This window comes from Haemaphysalis longicornis, unplaced genomic scaffold (genome assembly GCF_048455015.1).
Source record: "Haemaphysalis longicornis isolate Haplotype H1 unplaced genomic scaffold, Haemaphysalis longicornis Haplotype H1 scaffold_1, whole genome shotgun sequence".
Classification (NCBI taxonomy): domain Eukaryota; kingdom Metazoa; phylum Arthropoda; class Arachnida; order Ixodida; family Ixodidae; genus Haemaphysalis; species Haemaphysalis longicornis.
The window spans coordinates 418488141-418505604 of NW_027526203.1; the positions used below are offsets into that span (position 1 = coordinate 418488141).

At 45.5% G+C, this 17464-nt stretch overlaps 1 protein-coding gene across 1 annotated transcript in view; it reads right to left on the reverse strand.

The window, feature by feature from the left end:
• Window positions 1-15620, reverse strand: part of LOC144155613 (large neutral amino acids transporter small subunit 2-like) — a 109617-nt gene extending 93997 nt beyond the window's left edge. The window contains exon 1 of the mRNA XM_077687157.1: window positions 14956-15620. Within this exon, the coding sequence (XP_077543283.1) occupies window positions 14956-15385 (430 nt within the window). The 5' untranslated portion in view covers window positions 15386-15620. The remainder of the gene's footprint in view (window positions 1-14955) is intronic.
• Window positions 15621-17464: the final 1844 nt, after the last annotated feature.

Here is a 17464-nt window from a genome sequence, read left to right on the forward strand (position 1 = left end):
AGAGAAACCATACAACTCCAATGTGAAGTGACAATTATTCTGAGATACGTTCAACTTGACGAACTTAGGGAGTCGTGTTAGCAATCAAGCACTAATAATTTGCTCTCGGATATGCAAGTTAGAACCCGAGTTACAGCTTACTTTCTGTGACCATACACCTCCTCGTTCGAAACCCGTTACATCCAGAGCCAAGCTATTCGCCAATGGCCGCGTACGACTGCTTTCCGCAATAAAATCAGTTGCAGTTTCTCTTCTTTTCTTTCTATGCTTTGATGTGATACAAGACGTTCATGCAATCTCGTTCAAAGTTTGGAATCCTGTCAATATGCAATAACATTATTGCGGAAGTATTAGTTGCCTCGGTAGGTTGAAAATACGGCGTCGTAACCGAGATACGGAAAGAAAAATGGTCAACGGCGCGAAGAGAATAAAAGTAATCGAGTTGAAGAAAATATAACTAGATAATTAATTGGGTACGGATGGGAATTGAATCCGGACCCCCAGAATGCTAGACGAGCACGAATTCCCAACGCCACTACGGCTCGATGAGTCTATAGCTGGCAAAAGGCGGACCTACCTTAAAAGCGTGTGTCAGAGACATGTCTACTGAAGATACATGAGTAATTTGAGCAGGCTAATAAAAGAAATAGAAATTAAGCGAGAAGCAAATTACTCTCCCGCTAAATGGTGTCTTTACTTTGCTACGTGAGCGCAGGTATGTGCCAAAGATGATGACTGATGATTTATTATGGAAAGAAACCCTTTCTAACGCGTGGGCACCGAAGTATCCGGGCCGGGTAAAAAAAAGCTGAAGGCTAGACGTCCTGAAGTGCACTGCGCAGTTCACTGCACAGTCGCCACCACCGAAGAGATTGAACGAACTGAAATATAGTAGTTCCGGTAGTAGCAGCAGTACTAGGAGAAGATTTATTGAGGAAAGAGGGACGCCAGGCGTCCAGAGTCCGTCAGTGCTTTGAAAGACTCTGGTATATCACCATCACGCGGCATCCACTTAAACCTGCGATCGTACGGCGCTGCCCCAAAAGACGTCGCGCGAGCATTGCAAACACGCGTAGGTGCCGGCCTCACATTTTGACGTTACTTGGCACGTCTTCAGGCTCAGCGGTCGGGCTGCGTAACATTAAGCCCCCTCGTCCCCATATATATATATATATAAAGAGAGAGAGAGGGAGAGAGAGAAATAATACTTTGGAGAAGGTAGCGGCCTCGACAACGCTTCGAAAAGGGGACTTGTCTCTTTCAGGACAATTCCCTTAGAAAAAAACAAGTCCCCTTGTCGAAACGTTGGCAGAAGTCTGATGCCGCTACCTTCTCCAAAGTATTATTTCTATCTGGTGACCATCTTCAAAGCCCCCTCGTCCCCATATATATATATATATATATATGAGCCTGCTGGTTTCCACTGCAGGACGAAGCCTCTCCCAAAGATTTCCAGCCACGCCTATCGAGTGCCAGCTGAGTCGATGTTTTCGTCTCAAATTTTCGTAGCTCATCTCACCAACGAGTTCTCGGCCGACCCCTAGTGCGTTTGCGGTCTATTGGCAGCCAGTCTGTCAAACGGATGGTCCACCTCTTGTCCCTCATTCGCTTTACATGACCAGCCTATCCCCATTTCCGTCGCTTAATTTCAGCTAGAATGTCCTCCACCTTGGTCTTTTCCCTAATCCATGCGGCTGGTTTCCTGTCCCTCAACGTGACTCCTAACATTCAGCGTTCAATGGCCCGTTGTGCCGATCGATGAAACCAAACTTCGATATATATATATATATATATATATATATATATATATATATATATATATATATATATATATATATATATATATATATATATTGTAAGGCGGGTTTATTGCCTTGACAGCGGAAGGAAGGAGGGGCACTCAGAAGTGGCAAACGGATCGGTGGCCCAGCCGGCAGAATGTCTCGAGCACTCCACGAGCTTCATGCCGATGACGATGCCGCTGCGGTGGCTGACCTTGTTGCCTCGTCGTCGTCTGTACAAATCGGGTGGTCAATCCCCTTGAGCGGGCATACGCCAATCGCAAGGACAATGCTGACTGTTGTGGCCGCGTCGCAAATCAGTTGTTCGTTAGTGCTCGCATGGTGGCTGCGCGCCACTTGCTCGTCTTTCGCCCTACAATATATATATATATATATATATATATATATATATATATATATAATCCAGGGAGTAGTAGAACTTTGAAGATGGTAGAGAACACAAGAGAAGAAAAACTTCGAACAAGGTAAAAGCACGATTGTGGCCTACGTTTCAGCAAAGAGAACTTGCTGAGGAAAAGCAAGTTCTCTTGCCCTGAGGAAAGCAAGTTCTCTTTGCTGAAACGCAGGCCACAATCGTGCTTTTACCTTGTTCGAAGTTTTTCTTTTCTTATATATATATATATATATATATATATATATATATATATATATATATATATATATATATATAATAGGGTTTGGAAATGAGGGACCGTTAGTGACGTTACATTTCTTTTATTATTATTAATTACGTGAGAAAGAAAGAAAGAAAAACACGCGCCCACAGAGGGGACCGAACCCACGCCTTTCGATTAGATCTCGAATGCCTTACCAATTCTTTCTATATATATATATATATATATATATATATATATATATATATATATATATATATATATATATATATATATATATATATATACACTTATGATCTACGCGCCCGCACACAGAAAAAATCAAGAAGTGATGGGAAGAATGAAAAAGTTGACCAAATGGAAAAGTATACCTGTAGAGCTTTAACCCCCCTTCAATGTCAGCTCGAACCTCAACCACATCAATCATCTGACAAGGTTGCGTCAGAACCTCCAATATCAATCACTCACTTTGACCTCAGCTTAATTTCATCTTGCAAAGTGAGATCGAGGTCCGCGCCACGAGGTCAGGGCCTACTGAGGCCACTCACCTTTTCCATACAGGGACGGACGCTACGGTGACATTCCCGAGCGTACTGCATGCGTATGTATGCAAGCATAAAAGCTACAACAAATCCACAGACACAGGGACGAACCTCATACACAGAGTAAAAATGCCCTGTAAGTAACCCAGCCCTGTTTTTGTCTTTAAAAAGTAGTCGGGAAGCCAACTCAGTTTATTGGACCGCTTGAAAAAGTAACAGGTTCAGAGCAAGACGCCATGAAGCGTGGGACATGCGTTTCTTAAAAGGCATTTGCCGCGGCTTCTTCTTACTTCGACGCAGCTAGGCCTTTTCGCCTAATGACACTGTCCGCGGTTCTCCAATTGTGCCGGCTGTCAACAGCCCGCGAAACTGCCTGATACATCATTCCTGCCCAAATGAGCGAACCTCATGCAGGCGCCTGCGGAAGTCGGCTCCTAGACGCCGCGGACCCGGCGCACACCCTCCCCTGTCTGCGTCTGGCAGTCTCCGCTTCTGCGCGGCGTAAGGTAGCCAATCTGCATGCTCTTTCTCACGGCTCGTATACGCTGCACGTTCGTCCTTCAGTTGCGCGGTTCCCGCCGTCACTGATCCCTGGGGTGCGATCGAGTCAGCGCACTCGGCTTCGGCTTTCGTTCTTTGTCCGTGCCGCTTATTCTCTATTTTCTCATCCCCAACTGAACCAAGCAGGGAGATCGGAATCATTGTTCTTCCGTTGCTTGTCAGACGGCTCCCTTCACAATGCGCGCACAGCGCGAAAGGCGACGCAAGACAGAACGAAAAATAGCAGGACGAATTATAGCATTGCGTGTTTTCGGTGTTCACTAAGGCGAAAACATTTTATGTCTAATGAGGCAAAAAAGTGGCAATTGTCCAAATGTAATGGCTGGAAATATCCGCGTGCGCGAGCCGTCATCTATCAAAAAAAAAAAAGAAAGAAAGAAAAGCGGTGACACGAACACAAAACGGGCGCGGGCCACTCGGGACTCCATAGCGCATGGTTCCGAAAACTGCTACATCGAGTTTGCGTGTCTTTCTTCGCCTTCATTTATTACTAGAAAAAAGAGCGTCCGGAACTCCGTGCTTAGAAGATGCGAATCTATATTATAATGGATTCATGGAACCAGCGTGACACACGGGCGATGTGGCAGTATAAATCCTTAACGAGTACCGACAAGGTGAACCAATAATGCCTTCGCATTCAAAGACCCTAAGCAGGCTTAAGTTTCCCGAGCAATTTTGTTCTTCAACGTCGGGGTGTTTTTTCCTCAGTGTTTATCGAATCAAAGCTGCCGATGTTTAGCGCTTGGAAGAAATTGACTTTTATCGGGCTTAATTGCATTGCGACCGCGCACGTCATCATCACCATTATCATTATCATTCTTGTCTTTAATAAACCCACCACTGACGTAGTAGCTCCCGTATTAGTCCATATAATTGAATTTATATTTCATTCCGAAATATTCCGCGGCTCTTTTGAATTTCCAAAGTTTGCGTTATCTGCAAAGGTGGTGACAATAACTTAACGTCCAAATTTGACCAATATCTCCCTCTTCGTTCTAAGCTTATCAAAAAATACTCGCCGCATAAGCAGCTTTTCGTCAAGACATAGCATTATTACTGTGTCAATTCAGTTTCCCCAGAAATCGCTTAACCGAACGTGCACTCCTTTTGCAGAAAGAAACAATTTTAGATTAACTTCAACGTATGAACTTCCCGCTTGGTGTATTCATAAACTATTTTAAGGCAATTAATAGGACTACGCTACACTCACAAAAATATTGAACACTACTGACTCCGTGAAAACTTTCTAGAACTTCTCGAAAGTTATTTACGTCACCTTAAAAAGCAAGTGTAAATTGACCAATTTAAATCAAACATTAAGCCACTAGTTGACGGTGTACCACAGGGCAGCCCCTTGGGGTCCCTACTGCTCAAAGTCTGCATAAATGATTGAGTCATCCTGCGTAAGCATTTAAATTAATAACTGTACGCTTATGATACTAAAATGTTCATCTCAGAGTCCGGCTTACCTGAACTTACGACCGAGGTTAATAATTTACTCACGCAAATCAATAATTGGGGTGTCACAAATCCCTCGATAATGAGTATTCCCAAATGAAAGGGAGCACTGTTTCGCCCCCAGGATAAACAAAATATAACTAAACTAAATCTTACCGATAGCAACGCCGACTATTTACTTCGTGCCGGGAGTAAACATTCCTGAAGTCACATTTCACGAAGACATGTCTTGGAATTCGCATGCCGATGCAACTTCTGCGAAATTCTCACGTACAGTTGGTATGTTTTCTCGCTTACGTCATCTTTTGCCCCAAATGATAAAACTGCTTTCAAACTATTCCCTTGTTTTCTCATCATTAAGCTGCTGCTTCTAGGTATATTGTACAACAACTCATAATTTCACTTAACTGCAGCGATTGCAGAAGAAAGTCATAAGATTAATAGCAAACGTTCCGTGCAAAACACATATCGAGCCTTTGTTTGACAAGCTTGAAGTTATAAAAAATCTGATTCAAACCTGAAGAACTCGCCGCTTTAACAATACGAAATATTGCAGATCATACACGAATCAGATAAATTCGGTTACCATACAGCCGCAAAATAATTAGACACTTTCCCATCGATGCTTGACACATCATCACAACAATCTTTTCCCCATTTCGCGTATTGCTCTGAAATGGTATATGTATGACTTCCACTGTTACCACTGATGCATTGAACCTGTACCGTTGTAATTACAACGTAAAAAAAGTTTAAAAATCACCTCTGTAATTACATGTGCGTTGGAGCCTTTTTTAAGCGCATTTAATAGATTATGTTTTTTTTTTTTTTTTTTTTTTTTTTTTCAGAACAACGAAGCTGGTGCTTTGCCTGTATTGCCTGACTCTATGACCGGTATGTTACGTTTTACAAGGGTGGTTACCCAATGATGAACTTTCTGGGATGAACGGTTACTGAATGCGGCATACCCCGATATTTTGGCAGGATTACCCGCCTGTTGCAACGCAATGACATCCGGTTCGTTAGGTGCGATGGCATTAAAGGGACCCAGAAAAGCCTTTTGTAAAAGTTACAAAACGCCTTTATTGTCGCGTAGTACCAATATAGCGATGCAATGCCGTTGGAATTATTGATCTACATTCAGTATTAGCTGCGCCAGAAGCAATTAAATGCAACTCTCCCCCCTTGCCGATCGATTCCTCCTCCCTATCTGCTTCTTTCAAAGCAGCTGGAAACACTGGGAATAGCCATGTGACATCGCGACGCTCGACTTCCGTTCTCCGGTAGCTACATTCCTACGCCTAGGCACGCGTCAATCGCAGCAGACCCGCCTTTGCCTCGGGATCGCGCAGGAAGGAGGAAGAGCAACCGGAAGCCAATGGCAGTGACGTTGCCGGCGACCGACGATCGGCCGAATCAGGGGGGCGCCTCGCCGTTGCGTCAGCCGCGGTCGGCTCGCTGCGGCGGCGCGCTCATCGGCTGAGAAAGGCGATCTTCAAAAATCGTTTACAAATTATCCGTACAACGTATGGGGCTCACACTTGGCTCAAAAATTCCCCGTTATGCGTTCTACCACCTGAATGCATTTGATTGCCACCTTCACAAAGCTTTTCTGGGTCCCTTTAAGATACTGTTGTAGAGCAATTCCGTGGTTCAGTTTTACGACAGCGCACTCCATTAACCAAACCATGAAGTCAACGATAAAATATCGGCGAATAATGAAGGCGAGTATACCGTTTAACTGAAATGCTCGGTCTCCGTTGTGGTATCACGCAATGCAAGCGTCGAATGGTATGCAGATTGCTGTCATTCGCCGAATTCGCTTTGCTGGCGGCATAGATTGGTTACTCGAACAAACTGTGGAGAAGCTGAACCACAGCATTGCGTTATAGCGTGGCTGCAGGCACCGTCAACCCTTTGAACGGGTTTCTCAACAGTCTTTCAAACTCGTCTGAATTCTTGTATTTCAAGGTTGCGTTGAATAAACTTCCGCTTCGACATAGCCCTGGACACTTTTACACTTTTAGTGAAAGGCTGCAAAAGACGGTGATTGGTTCGTTTATTTAAAAAAACAATAGTATTACTGTTTTCTTTAACGCAAAAATATCTTCATAAGTGTTCACAGTATTTTTTTCAGCCTTCGGGATGATTTGTTATAGCAACCACTTTTAAATGGCACTTGAAAATGTACAATCTGTAAGACTTTCAGTTGAAACAGTAGCTGACAAAACTGGCAGAAAAAGTTTTTTTAATGTTAGTGAGAGAGTGTCATTAAAATCTTTGTGACGCCTTCGCATTTTGCTGAAATATTTGGGAAGGATTATGCCTAAATGTTCTGGCTCCAGTATTTGGCATGAAAATGCTGTTGAGACATTTTTCCCTGTGCCTACTCAGCGCTATCGTTCTCCTCCGTAAGTTCAGGAAGCCTTCGGCGGGAAGAAGTATAGATGCACACTACAACATTCGAAACTGGGCGTCTTGTTGTACTGGGCATTACAAGCAGTGGCGCGCCGCGACGGGAAGAAAAAAATGCCGTCGCTGCAGCGATGACAACCAGGGGCCGAATTCTCTAAAAAAACATGCGTCGCTTTGAAACGACGGGGTAGCGCCATGCAAATGCATGTGTTCTAAGGTTGGGGCCGTCGCTTTGGGGAAGCTGTGCACTCAGTGTGAGCCGCAGAAAAGCACTGTGGCAACGGCGCGAAGCGACAAATCTGTGCACTCAGTGAAACGATGGGGGGAAGTGGGTGTCACTTCGCGCCCTTGCCACAGTGCTTTTCTGCGGCTCACACTCAGTGCACAGCTTCCTCAAAGCGACGGCCCCAACCCCAGAACACATGCATTTGCATGGCGCTACCCCGTCGTTTCAAAGCGACGCCCGTGTTTTAGAGAATTCGGCCCCTGGAATCCGCCTTCTGAGCTCACTAATGGCGGAAGCTTCTCCCACTTAGAGTGACCTGTCTTCAAATTTGCGCATCTTGTTACCACTAGCGTACGCTAGTGGGAACAAGATGCGCAGATGGCAAGGCGCCCGCGATCACGTGCACAGCATTCTTAATCACTCAGTTAATGCGACGGGTATGGGGTCATTAAGCGCGAAGGAAGAGCGAGTGTGTAAACATGTCCACTCCCAAGGCGCCGCTGCAGTACTTCTTTTTCAGCCTGGAGTAAGTGGCATGATATGCGCGCTTGAGCACAGAGTAGCACAAAATAAATTTGCGCTCTGAAGCGCGGGGCTCTGTCCTCTTGAGTGTGAAGGGCGTGGACAGAGTATAAACAGGCAGATGCTGAAACGTACGTCTGGAACATCTTTTCGCAGCGCACGTGCGTACGCCTTACTCTACTTATCTGCGCACCGCTCCTCTTAAGGGTGAGCACCCTGAAGTGCTTTATAAACATAGAGACCAGCAAGAACACGACCCACTACTGACGCGCATATCAGATGGCTCTAAGCGAAAAAGCGCGTATCTTACTAAGTAAATCTTGGACGTGTGTCATTGAACCATCAGTCGCACTGGTGGAGAAGGAAACAACTTTGCCGTAGCGTAAGGGTGCTTGTTGTGAGATTTTTTTCGGTGATGTTTAGTGCTATCTCATTCTTCTGTCACAAGGGCATATGTCCTTAAAGCCCCCTGGAACCAATGGAGCACACAGATTTTAAGACGGGTTTATTTGAAACCTTTCCTCTGTGAGGCCATTCCACGCAGTCCCTTCCATTGACACATTCTTTGATTTCTTCCTGCAGCAGCCATCAGCGACCCACGGAATTGCGTTTAAATTAAATAAGGACAGTAAGTTCCCCACTTTCCACGTTGTAAGGTTGGTTCAATTTGCTACTTCTGCCGATTTCAGGTGAATGAAAGATGAACTTCACACAAAAAGGGAGACTTCAGTATCCTCGTGCTAGCAGAAGATGGCGGGCAGGAGCATATTTTAACTACATCAGAGATTTTGGTCAGCGCAGGCCACTTGGTAGCGCGTACGGTGCTAAACAAATATGGTCCCCGGCCTGTTTTTTGAGCGGACGAGCAGAGGCAGCAGCAAATATAATTTTCATAAATGTAATGAATGACCTTACCCGTGCTTAGTCACCATTTTTTTCGCAGTACAAGACGTCATTTGCCACTAACGCCAGGTGCATTTATTAAGGCCAATATTTTTCTCACGTCGAACGGAAACGAGAATAATTTTAGCTCCACTAAAGCATAAACGTATATCACCGATTTTCCCCTCACTGTTGGTTTGGACACAAGCTACCGGATGCGAAGTCGCGCTATCGGGTTTAAATGCTGTTGTAGATAGACGGCTATAAATATAAAAGTTGAACTGGTGAGCGCATGTGCTCTGTTGCCCCAGCGCAGACTCTCTATTTTTTTTTTTTTTTTACTATAACCGCATTCTGGGCTTCGTCCTTCGCCAAGCTCGCACATTTAGTCACGCTGATTTGTCGTTCTGGAGCATTGTGGTGAAGCCCACCTGTGGCGATTTCTCAGAGGGTGTGGTAGGGGTGAAATAGCGGAGGTTTTCAAATTTCCAACGCCTCTTAGTTTATTCCAATAATTAAGCACGGTGGTATCGTAAGTTCAACTTGGCGGAGGAGCAAGTATTTTGTTCAAGAAAATTCACATTACAACTCAGTTTGCAGCCTTCCTTAGTACCCCGTGCCGCCTCGAAAGAATTGGTGTCACGTCATAATGTCAAACAGTTACACTTTAAGGCAATCCCGCGGTTCAGTTTCACCGCAATGCGCTGGAATGACCAATACGCGCCACGAACCAGACGAATTCGGCGAATTACAGCTGAGCAGCGCCCACGCCATTTGACTCAAAAATGCCATCTGCGCCGTGGCACTGCGAATTGCCCGCTCGCATTGAACGATGCAACAGCGCAGGACGAACTTTTGAGTCAAATAGCATGCCCGGAATCACCATTCGCCAAAATTTCAGTGTCGGAAGCATGGATTGGGCATTGTGGTGAAGTTAGGCCACGGGACTGTCCTAGAGTGTCGCGTGTAAGCACAACCACTCGATCGGCCACGATTGATCGCTCCCAAGGATCTGTGACTACAGAGGCTTCATAACAACATTTTTTGTCTATTATAAGGTACAGTAAGCAGTAGCCAATTCATTACGGCTCACTTTACTAATTACATTTGCTCCGTTCAAACCTATAGCCGTTAAATTTCACTCTTGCCCCGCAGAAAACTCGATTTCAGACGCGCTCGTCCACGCAGCTGTAGCAAGCCAACGTGCGCAAGTAGCCCAGCAAAACAAGACTGGCTACAAATAGCAACAGCCACCATTTTAAAGTGAATTTTCAACATTAAGCACCGCAAAACAAGAGGTTACAAGGGGGGGGGGGGGGGGGTCACATTGAAGTGAATGTTCAATATTAAGCAAAAAAAAAAAAAGATTGGGGGGTAGTATATACCTGAAAATGGATGGATGGATGGATGAAACTGCAATTTTGTCAACAAAGGGGGTAAGGGATGGTGGGTGGTGGGTTATTGGTCCCTAAATTCTCTAAGCATGGAAGTTTTAGAATGTGGCATAAAACGGCACTGCAAATCGCTGGCTTCTGATTCTTCGCCCTTGTGTAGCTGCAACTGTCATGCCGCACCATTGCCCCGTACGGCATCGAAGTTTGGTGAGTCTACTCCGTCTCGTCAGCGGCCAGAGAAGAGTCTCCAGGGGACGGATTCTTTCAGACGACGGCCGTCATTTTAAGCGACGCAGTGTTGGCATGAAACGACATGTATTCTTTCGTTCGGGAATCGCGTGCAGGGGGAGAGAAAGAGAAAAAAAAAAAACATTTATTTGGGAACGAGTGGTTGAGATTTGGCTACGGGCGAGGAAACTAGAAGACCCATGGGGCGCCCGAAGCCACATTGCGGGTTGTTTCAGGCCCTGGACGAGGTGGTCCTTCTCCGGGCGCCCCATGTGTTTTAAAGACGATAGTCTTTCTTGGGCTACTTAAACGCAGAAATTTTGGTCTGTCTGTCTGTCTGTCTGTCTGTTTGTCTGTCTGTCTGTCTGTCTGTGACTCGATTCAGCCACAATGCAAAGGTGAAACAGAAGCTGCGGATTAGTCTCATATACCCACAGCCAAACCTAAACGTCTAAGGCCTGTGTCAGTGTTCATACTTGCCAACATTGTTGAACAAGAACAAGACATTACGCAAATATAAGGCAGAAAATCAATGCGTAAGTAATATTCGCGGTGTTCCTTTATTTAAAAAAATATAGATGTGTGGTTTTTTGCGATAGCAAATGAAATACTACATCAACTGCAAAAAACCGCCGCCTGCTGTTGCCCGCGCTACTATAACTCCTGTCGGCATTTAAGAAATCAAATGGCAACAGCAACGAAAGGTTCCAATAGATAGGTTACACGTTCCGCTTAGAACGCACGTGGAGTAAGGCAACGTGGTTCTATAAACGTTAAAGTAGGGCGCCTCGATTCACGCGCGTGTCCGCCGTATCGAGGCACCCGGCCTGGAGCAGTTGACTCCAGGAATTTAAATTGACTTGAGCAAACCTTTGGCGTGTTATCTTGAGAGGAGCGCGACGGGAGAGCCTTAACAAAAGAAAAGACCTTAACAAAAGAAACTTAACAAAAGAAAAGACCAATGGCATAGTACAGCGTACAGATTGCCGGAAAGCAAAAAAAAAAAAAAAAACCCATCCATACATCTGCGAAATTAGTCATCAGTAAAGCTGAACTCCCAAAGGATAAGCATCGCAAGCTTGCACTAGTCAGTGTAAGCCAACATATTTCAGTTGCCGTTAAACCAACATATTTAGACCCTTGCCTGCGCTTCTCTTGCAGCTTTCCTTTGCTTTGAGTCGTGCCCTCTTATTTAAGCTTTTAATTAGTATTGTTTATAAGCTCGCCACAGCGTGTTTCTGATTATTTTCTTCTGATATGTCGGCGTATGATGCATGTGTCAGTTGGTGGGGTGCTTTAAAACACTTGTAAAAAAATGAGCAAATTTTCACGATACATTATTTAACTCATGCCGGCGCAGAATCATTAATTACATGCGTAGCTAAAACCGTTCTTCAAAATCGCCCATAAAGCGTTTTCGTTGCACACAAAGGCTTCTGTGCAGCTCTCACGCGCCATGTCTGCGATTCGTCTGCGACTCTGACGGCCCAAACAAGCCGTTACAAAGAATGTTTTTTTTTTTTTTTTATCGTGACAATGCCTCACGAAAACACATTTTAATCGTTTCAACATCATTTTAAAAGAATGAAATGTGAGAACACTTAGTAAAAGTCGTATGCCCGCGAGAAAACGCCTGCGCCACGGAAAACCGCCCCGCAGTTCATAACGGCAGAGGAGCTATAGGTCCGGTGGGTTGACCACGGTGCTAATGTTTCGTCGAATGTATACAACTTTTACGTACTGTTCCGACAATTTATTCTTTCAAAATAATGATGGAACGATTACATAACGCTTTTTGAGGGCACTGCGAAAATTGAGCTTTTCGTAACGGCTGCAGTTTAGCCCGCAGAATCGCAGACGGTAAATATTTGTTCCCATGGACCTCCTGCTATGCGAACAAAAAAAAAAAAAAAAAAACACAGAAAACAGAAAAAATGTCGCCTATCTTACTTTCATATTGCTACAGCGAGTTCTTTACTTCTTACCTATTCAAATAAACACATTTTATCGTCCTTTTTGGCGCACCTCACTCGTTTTCACACTCACTAAAAAGTTACAAGGCAAGCCAGCTACGAAGCTAATGCAAAGCTGCAGCAGAAAACATTGAGGGACTCTGGCTGTAGTCTCCTCGTCATTCCCACGGTGATGCGGACGGCCTCGAGCCATAGTGTTTAAAAAAAATAAACAAAATATACTAGAAAGGAAACTGACGTTGCAACCATGTGTAGTCATGGAAATAACGGGAAGAGTACATATTCGCCTTAGCCTCGTAATTGGCTTGGCTTGTGACGTTTCAGTTAGTGTGAAGGGAAGAAAAATGACGAGAAAATGTGTTTATTTCTATGGGTATGAAGTAAAGACCGCGCTGTAGCAACGAGAAAGTGAAACAGGGAGAATTTTCTTCCGTCTTCTGTTTTTTTTTTTCTTTTTTTTTTTTCAGCATGATGTCTACGGAAACATTTATTAACAGCGATTGTGACGGGCCAAACCGCATTACAAAAAACTTTTAATTTTCTCAATGCCCCCGAAAACACATTTTGATATTTCGACCGATACCTACAAAGAATAAATTATGACAACAGTCGGTAAAAGTTGTTTTTATGAGAAAACACCTGCACTGAGGCTAACCGACACGCAGTTCGTAACGGCCGTGAATATGAATAGCGAATAGAGTTTTGGAGAAATGGTATCTCCCGGTCTTACTCCCTTCCTGATCGGTAATTTATCGTTTTGCTTGTGGAAGGTTATCCTGCCCGTGCATTCCTTGTATGTGTATTCTAGAAGTCTCATGTAGGCTTCCTCTATTCCTAGGTCTTTTAGCGCTTCTAAAACGGCTGCGGTGAGTACGGATTCAGGTCTTCCAAATAAGCTTGCAAACAAAGCGTATTTTGTGATTTTGCCGACACCGCCTGTAGTTCGTGTGACGAGGAGAATACTAAAGGCAGCATTCAGGCCAGCTGAAAGGCCAGCTGCGATGCATGATGTTGACGCCAACGGAGGCTTACACGTGGCCGCCAGACTCCCCCGCTAGCAGCTTCGCGCCAGATATACAAAACAGCGGTGCGCTACCAGCGCGCCGCAGCTGTAGCAGATTGCCGAGAATTTGCGCTAACGACGCGACAGACGGAAGGAGAAACGCACACCCCACGCACCACTGTGTGGGGTGCGTTTCTCTCTCCGTTTGTCCCGTCGTCTGCGCATGCACATTCTTTCTAATCACGTCTGACCAACTATAACTTATAGCCACCCTTACCCCCTCCCAGATTTCGTAGGGGCAGCAGTATATGAAACGATATCCGACAAGCGGTAGGCAGAGCTCCAATAAATTGAACTGTGGGTGCAAGGAAAATGTTCGCGACTGCTGTCCCACTGGCTCGTCTTGGTAGGCGCTGCAGTGTACACTCTGAAAATGTCCGTAGGGCTTCTTCGCCGCTATGTACCTGAAGGACCAGGCGCCGAACCAAAGGGGTGACACTAAACGAATAACGAGTCCCGACACGAAATTTCATGCTTGTATTGCGTAAGGTCAGACGGCAGACCGCAGAGAAAAATGTATGGTTGGCTTGGTCCCTTTGATCGCAGTGGTTGGTCATTCAGGTGCACTGTGGTGAAAATGAGCGAAGGTATTTTGCTTACAGGTCACGCGGGAGATCACAGATGCCCACGCAATCAAACAGGTTCATCGCTACTGCGTCAGTGCACAATTCATAGTTTTATCGGCGAAAAATGTTCTTTGATGCACATGACGTTATATTAATTTTTTTCGAACATTTTCTACATTTTCGCGCTCGCTGTAGTACATGTGCTGCAGATACCAACAATACGCGTTCAGTTTAGGTCGCCCAAGTTTCCACGTTAGCATGTCACAGAAGAAAGAGCTATTTGTGAGCGCACGCAGCTGGCATGTAAGTTTAGCGCAGATATAACTAGTAGTTCTCCGTCCATCTTATTACTTTCTCGCTTCTAGCGGACGAAACGTCCTTGCTCTTGATCCCTTTTTTTCTCCTTAACTTAATGCACTGTTTCAGCTAGGTTAGCCTTCTGCTCCATTTTAATTAACGCCTCCTTCATTTCAGTACGCAAGCCCGATATAACAATGCGTCTATAAATCGCACCTCGGGAGAAAAATGAAAAGAGAAGCGGCTGCAACTTTATCTTCAAACAAAATCATCTCCCAACAATGCGGCACTCGAAAACGGAGAGAGAGCGGGGCCTCTGCCGCCATTCAAATTCGCGCGCGCTTTACCGGCGCGCTTTCATGCGCAGCAAGGAAGCATGACAGCCACGCGGTCGCGGCGCGCCGTTACTTACATAGGCAGACGATGGCCATGAGGCGCAGCGCCAGGTCTGGTGGTTCGCAGTCCGGGTAGAGAGGCTTCACCATGTACGTTGCAAATGTTAGGCTGAGGACAGCTAGAGTGGCGGGCTGCACAACCAGTACGGTGACCCACAGCCGGAGGAAAGCTGTGAGCGGGCCGAACGCTTCGAGTACGTAAGCGTAGTCGCCGCCCGAGCGCGGAATGGACGTGCCCAGCTCGGCGTAGCAGACGGCGCCGATCATGGAGAACAGGCCGCAGAGAACCCATATGACGAGCGAGGCACCGACGGAGCCGGCGTGTTCGTAGACGCCCTTCGGGGAGACGAAAATACCGGAGCCTATTATGGTGCCGACCACGATCATCACTCCACTGAAGAGGCCGATCTCCTTTTTCAGCTTCACGCGTCCTTCGTCTTGAGCCATTTTTGAGCGTCGTGTATAGCGGGGCAGCAGTTAACTACACGCGCTACTTGGCGCGGCACATGACGGCTTACCTCTTCAGCGGCAACCGCAATAATAGTGCGCTCATCGGCCGCGATCAGTGACACGGGTCGCCTTGCAGGTGGCGCCGCCCTTCACCGGCGGAAGCGGAAAACCGCTTTTGCGCAATACGCAAGAGGGCTCTCGCGTAGCCAGGGCGGGTAGATTGAAAATTGTCGCCGCTCAGAAAGCTGTTAATTCTACGTTTCATTGAACTACGGAGTGCTATTGGATATAGAGTAAAACATTTTCAGATATGCTTGTTTACACCAAGCTCAATGTTCCCCTTCGCGCCGCTTTCGATGCAGCTGGCCGAGAAGAGCGGGAGGAAGAGAGGCGCGAGTAGAGAGCACCGTCGGCACGGATGTGCGAGAGCACTGCACGGACCGCAATTTGTAGGCCCGGCCTGAGCCCGAGATAATATTTAGATAAAAACCCGAGTCAGGTAATATTTAAGAGAGAGAGAGAGAGAGAGAGAGAGAGAGAGAGAGAGAGAGAGAGAGAGAGAGAGAGAGAGAGAGCTAGATAGATAGATAGATACATATATTAAACATTTTTAATTCCGAACTCATTGTTGCAGGATGATGAAAGGATGGCGGCGCCCTGTGGGGGGCGTCAGACAGTTTTTAAATATGAGCCAGAGTCCAACGACAATAAACATGAGGCTGAAAAAGTTTCCTGACTTTAACCTAAAACCGTGCAATAGAGAAAGTAAATTGGATTTAAATTTCTTTAATCTTGGTCCGAGCTTTGTACAACATAATATCACGACTTATTACAGACTAATCCTGACAAATATCCTGACTTAAGACGTATTTACGAGAATCTCAGCGAAATATGCCCTGCATTTGCAACAGTCTCCGAACTCAAGGCCCACCGAGGATCATTTGCACTTCGCTTTTTGGTTTTGATTTAGGCTAAGAGACCAATGATCAAACTTTTTGTTGTCAACAATTTAGGATTTGCGGTGCACTACTGCCGGCCTTAGGGCACTTCTTGGACTGACTCAGCCGGAACGGCCTGAATAAATTTCGTTTTCGAACTTTAGCCCTGCCCACAGGCCCGGCCGAGCTCGGGCTTTTGGGCAGGCCCGGGCCCGTGCCGTGCACTAATGTGCTATGCCAGATTTATACTCCAACACAGATTTCCACGGTTAAGTATGGCTTTAGCCATACCCATCTTCAAATGTTTGTACATGCGTGCGCGCACGTGCCACGTAGATGAGCAATAAGCGGAGAAGTTAATTTTTTCGTACATGAGTACAAAACGTAAACTGCTGATGAGCAGCGGAAAAATGAGACGTCTTTGTCTGCTCACGGGGCCAGCACCGCATGTACAGACAACAGGCGGCAGGATGACCGCACAAATTAGCAATTCAAGAGGTAGTTTTTGCATAAAAATTGTTATCCTGTACACTATAATGTTCAAAACCAAGCAAAAGCACGAAAATGTAGATCTTTTAGAAACAAATTACTATTATTGGTACATATCACACACGAATGAAACAAAACGAAGTAGTACGGAACACCATGGGTGCGTAGAAGAATGTAACTACCTAATGGCGACCACGCAAGAAGGCATAAGTTGCTGAATTTAACCTTTGAACTTAATTATTAATAAGATTGTTGGAGGTCGACGCCAGCAGGTTTTTGCAATTATGTGATTACGTACCCTACAGTTAACGTGACGCAAACGGCGCGTTATTACGGTTGAATAGCAATGTAAAAGACGGTTTTCAAAAGGAATTTTTGGTTTTACTACCCCGCCCACCATCTTTATTTCGAATTATTCAGCGAACCCTCTACCAACATGTGGAAATTCCTTTTTTTTTTGTTTAATTGCTTCGTGGGTGCCTCAACTCGTGGTGTCGTGATTTGTTCGTGGTCAACTTGCATGGAAGCCAATATGGAGCTACGGTAGCCCCTAGCCAGTCTGGTTTTTCTAGGGAGTCTTTTGCAGGTCGTTCTGCAGCATCACGTACAGTCATGGACACATGAAACGCGAACACAAAAATTTGAACCC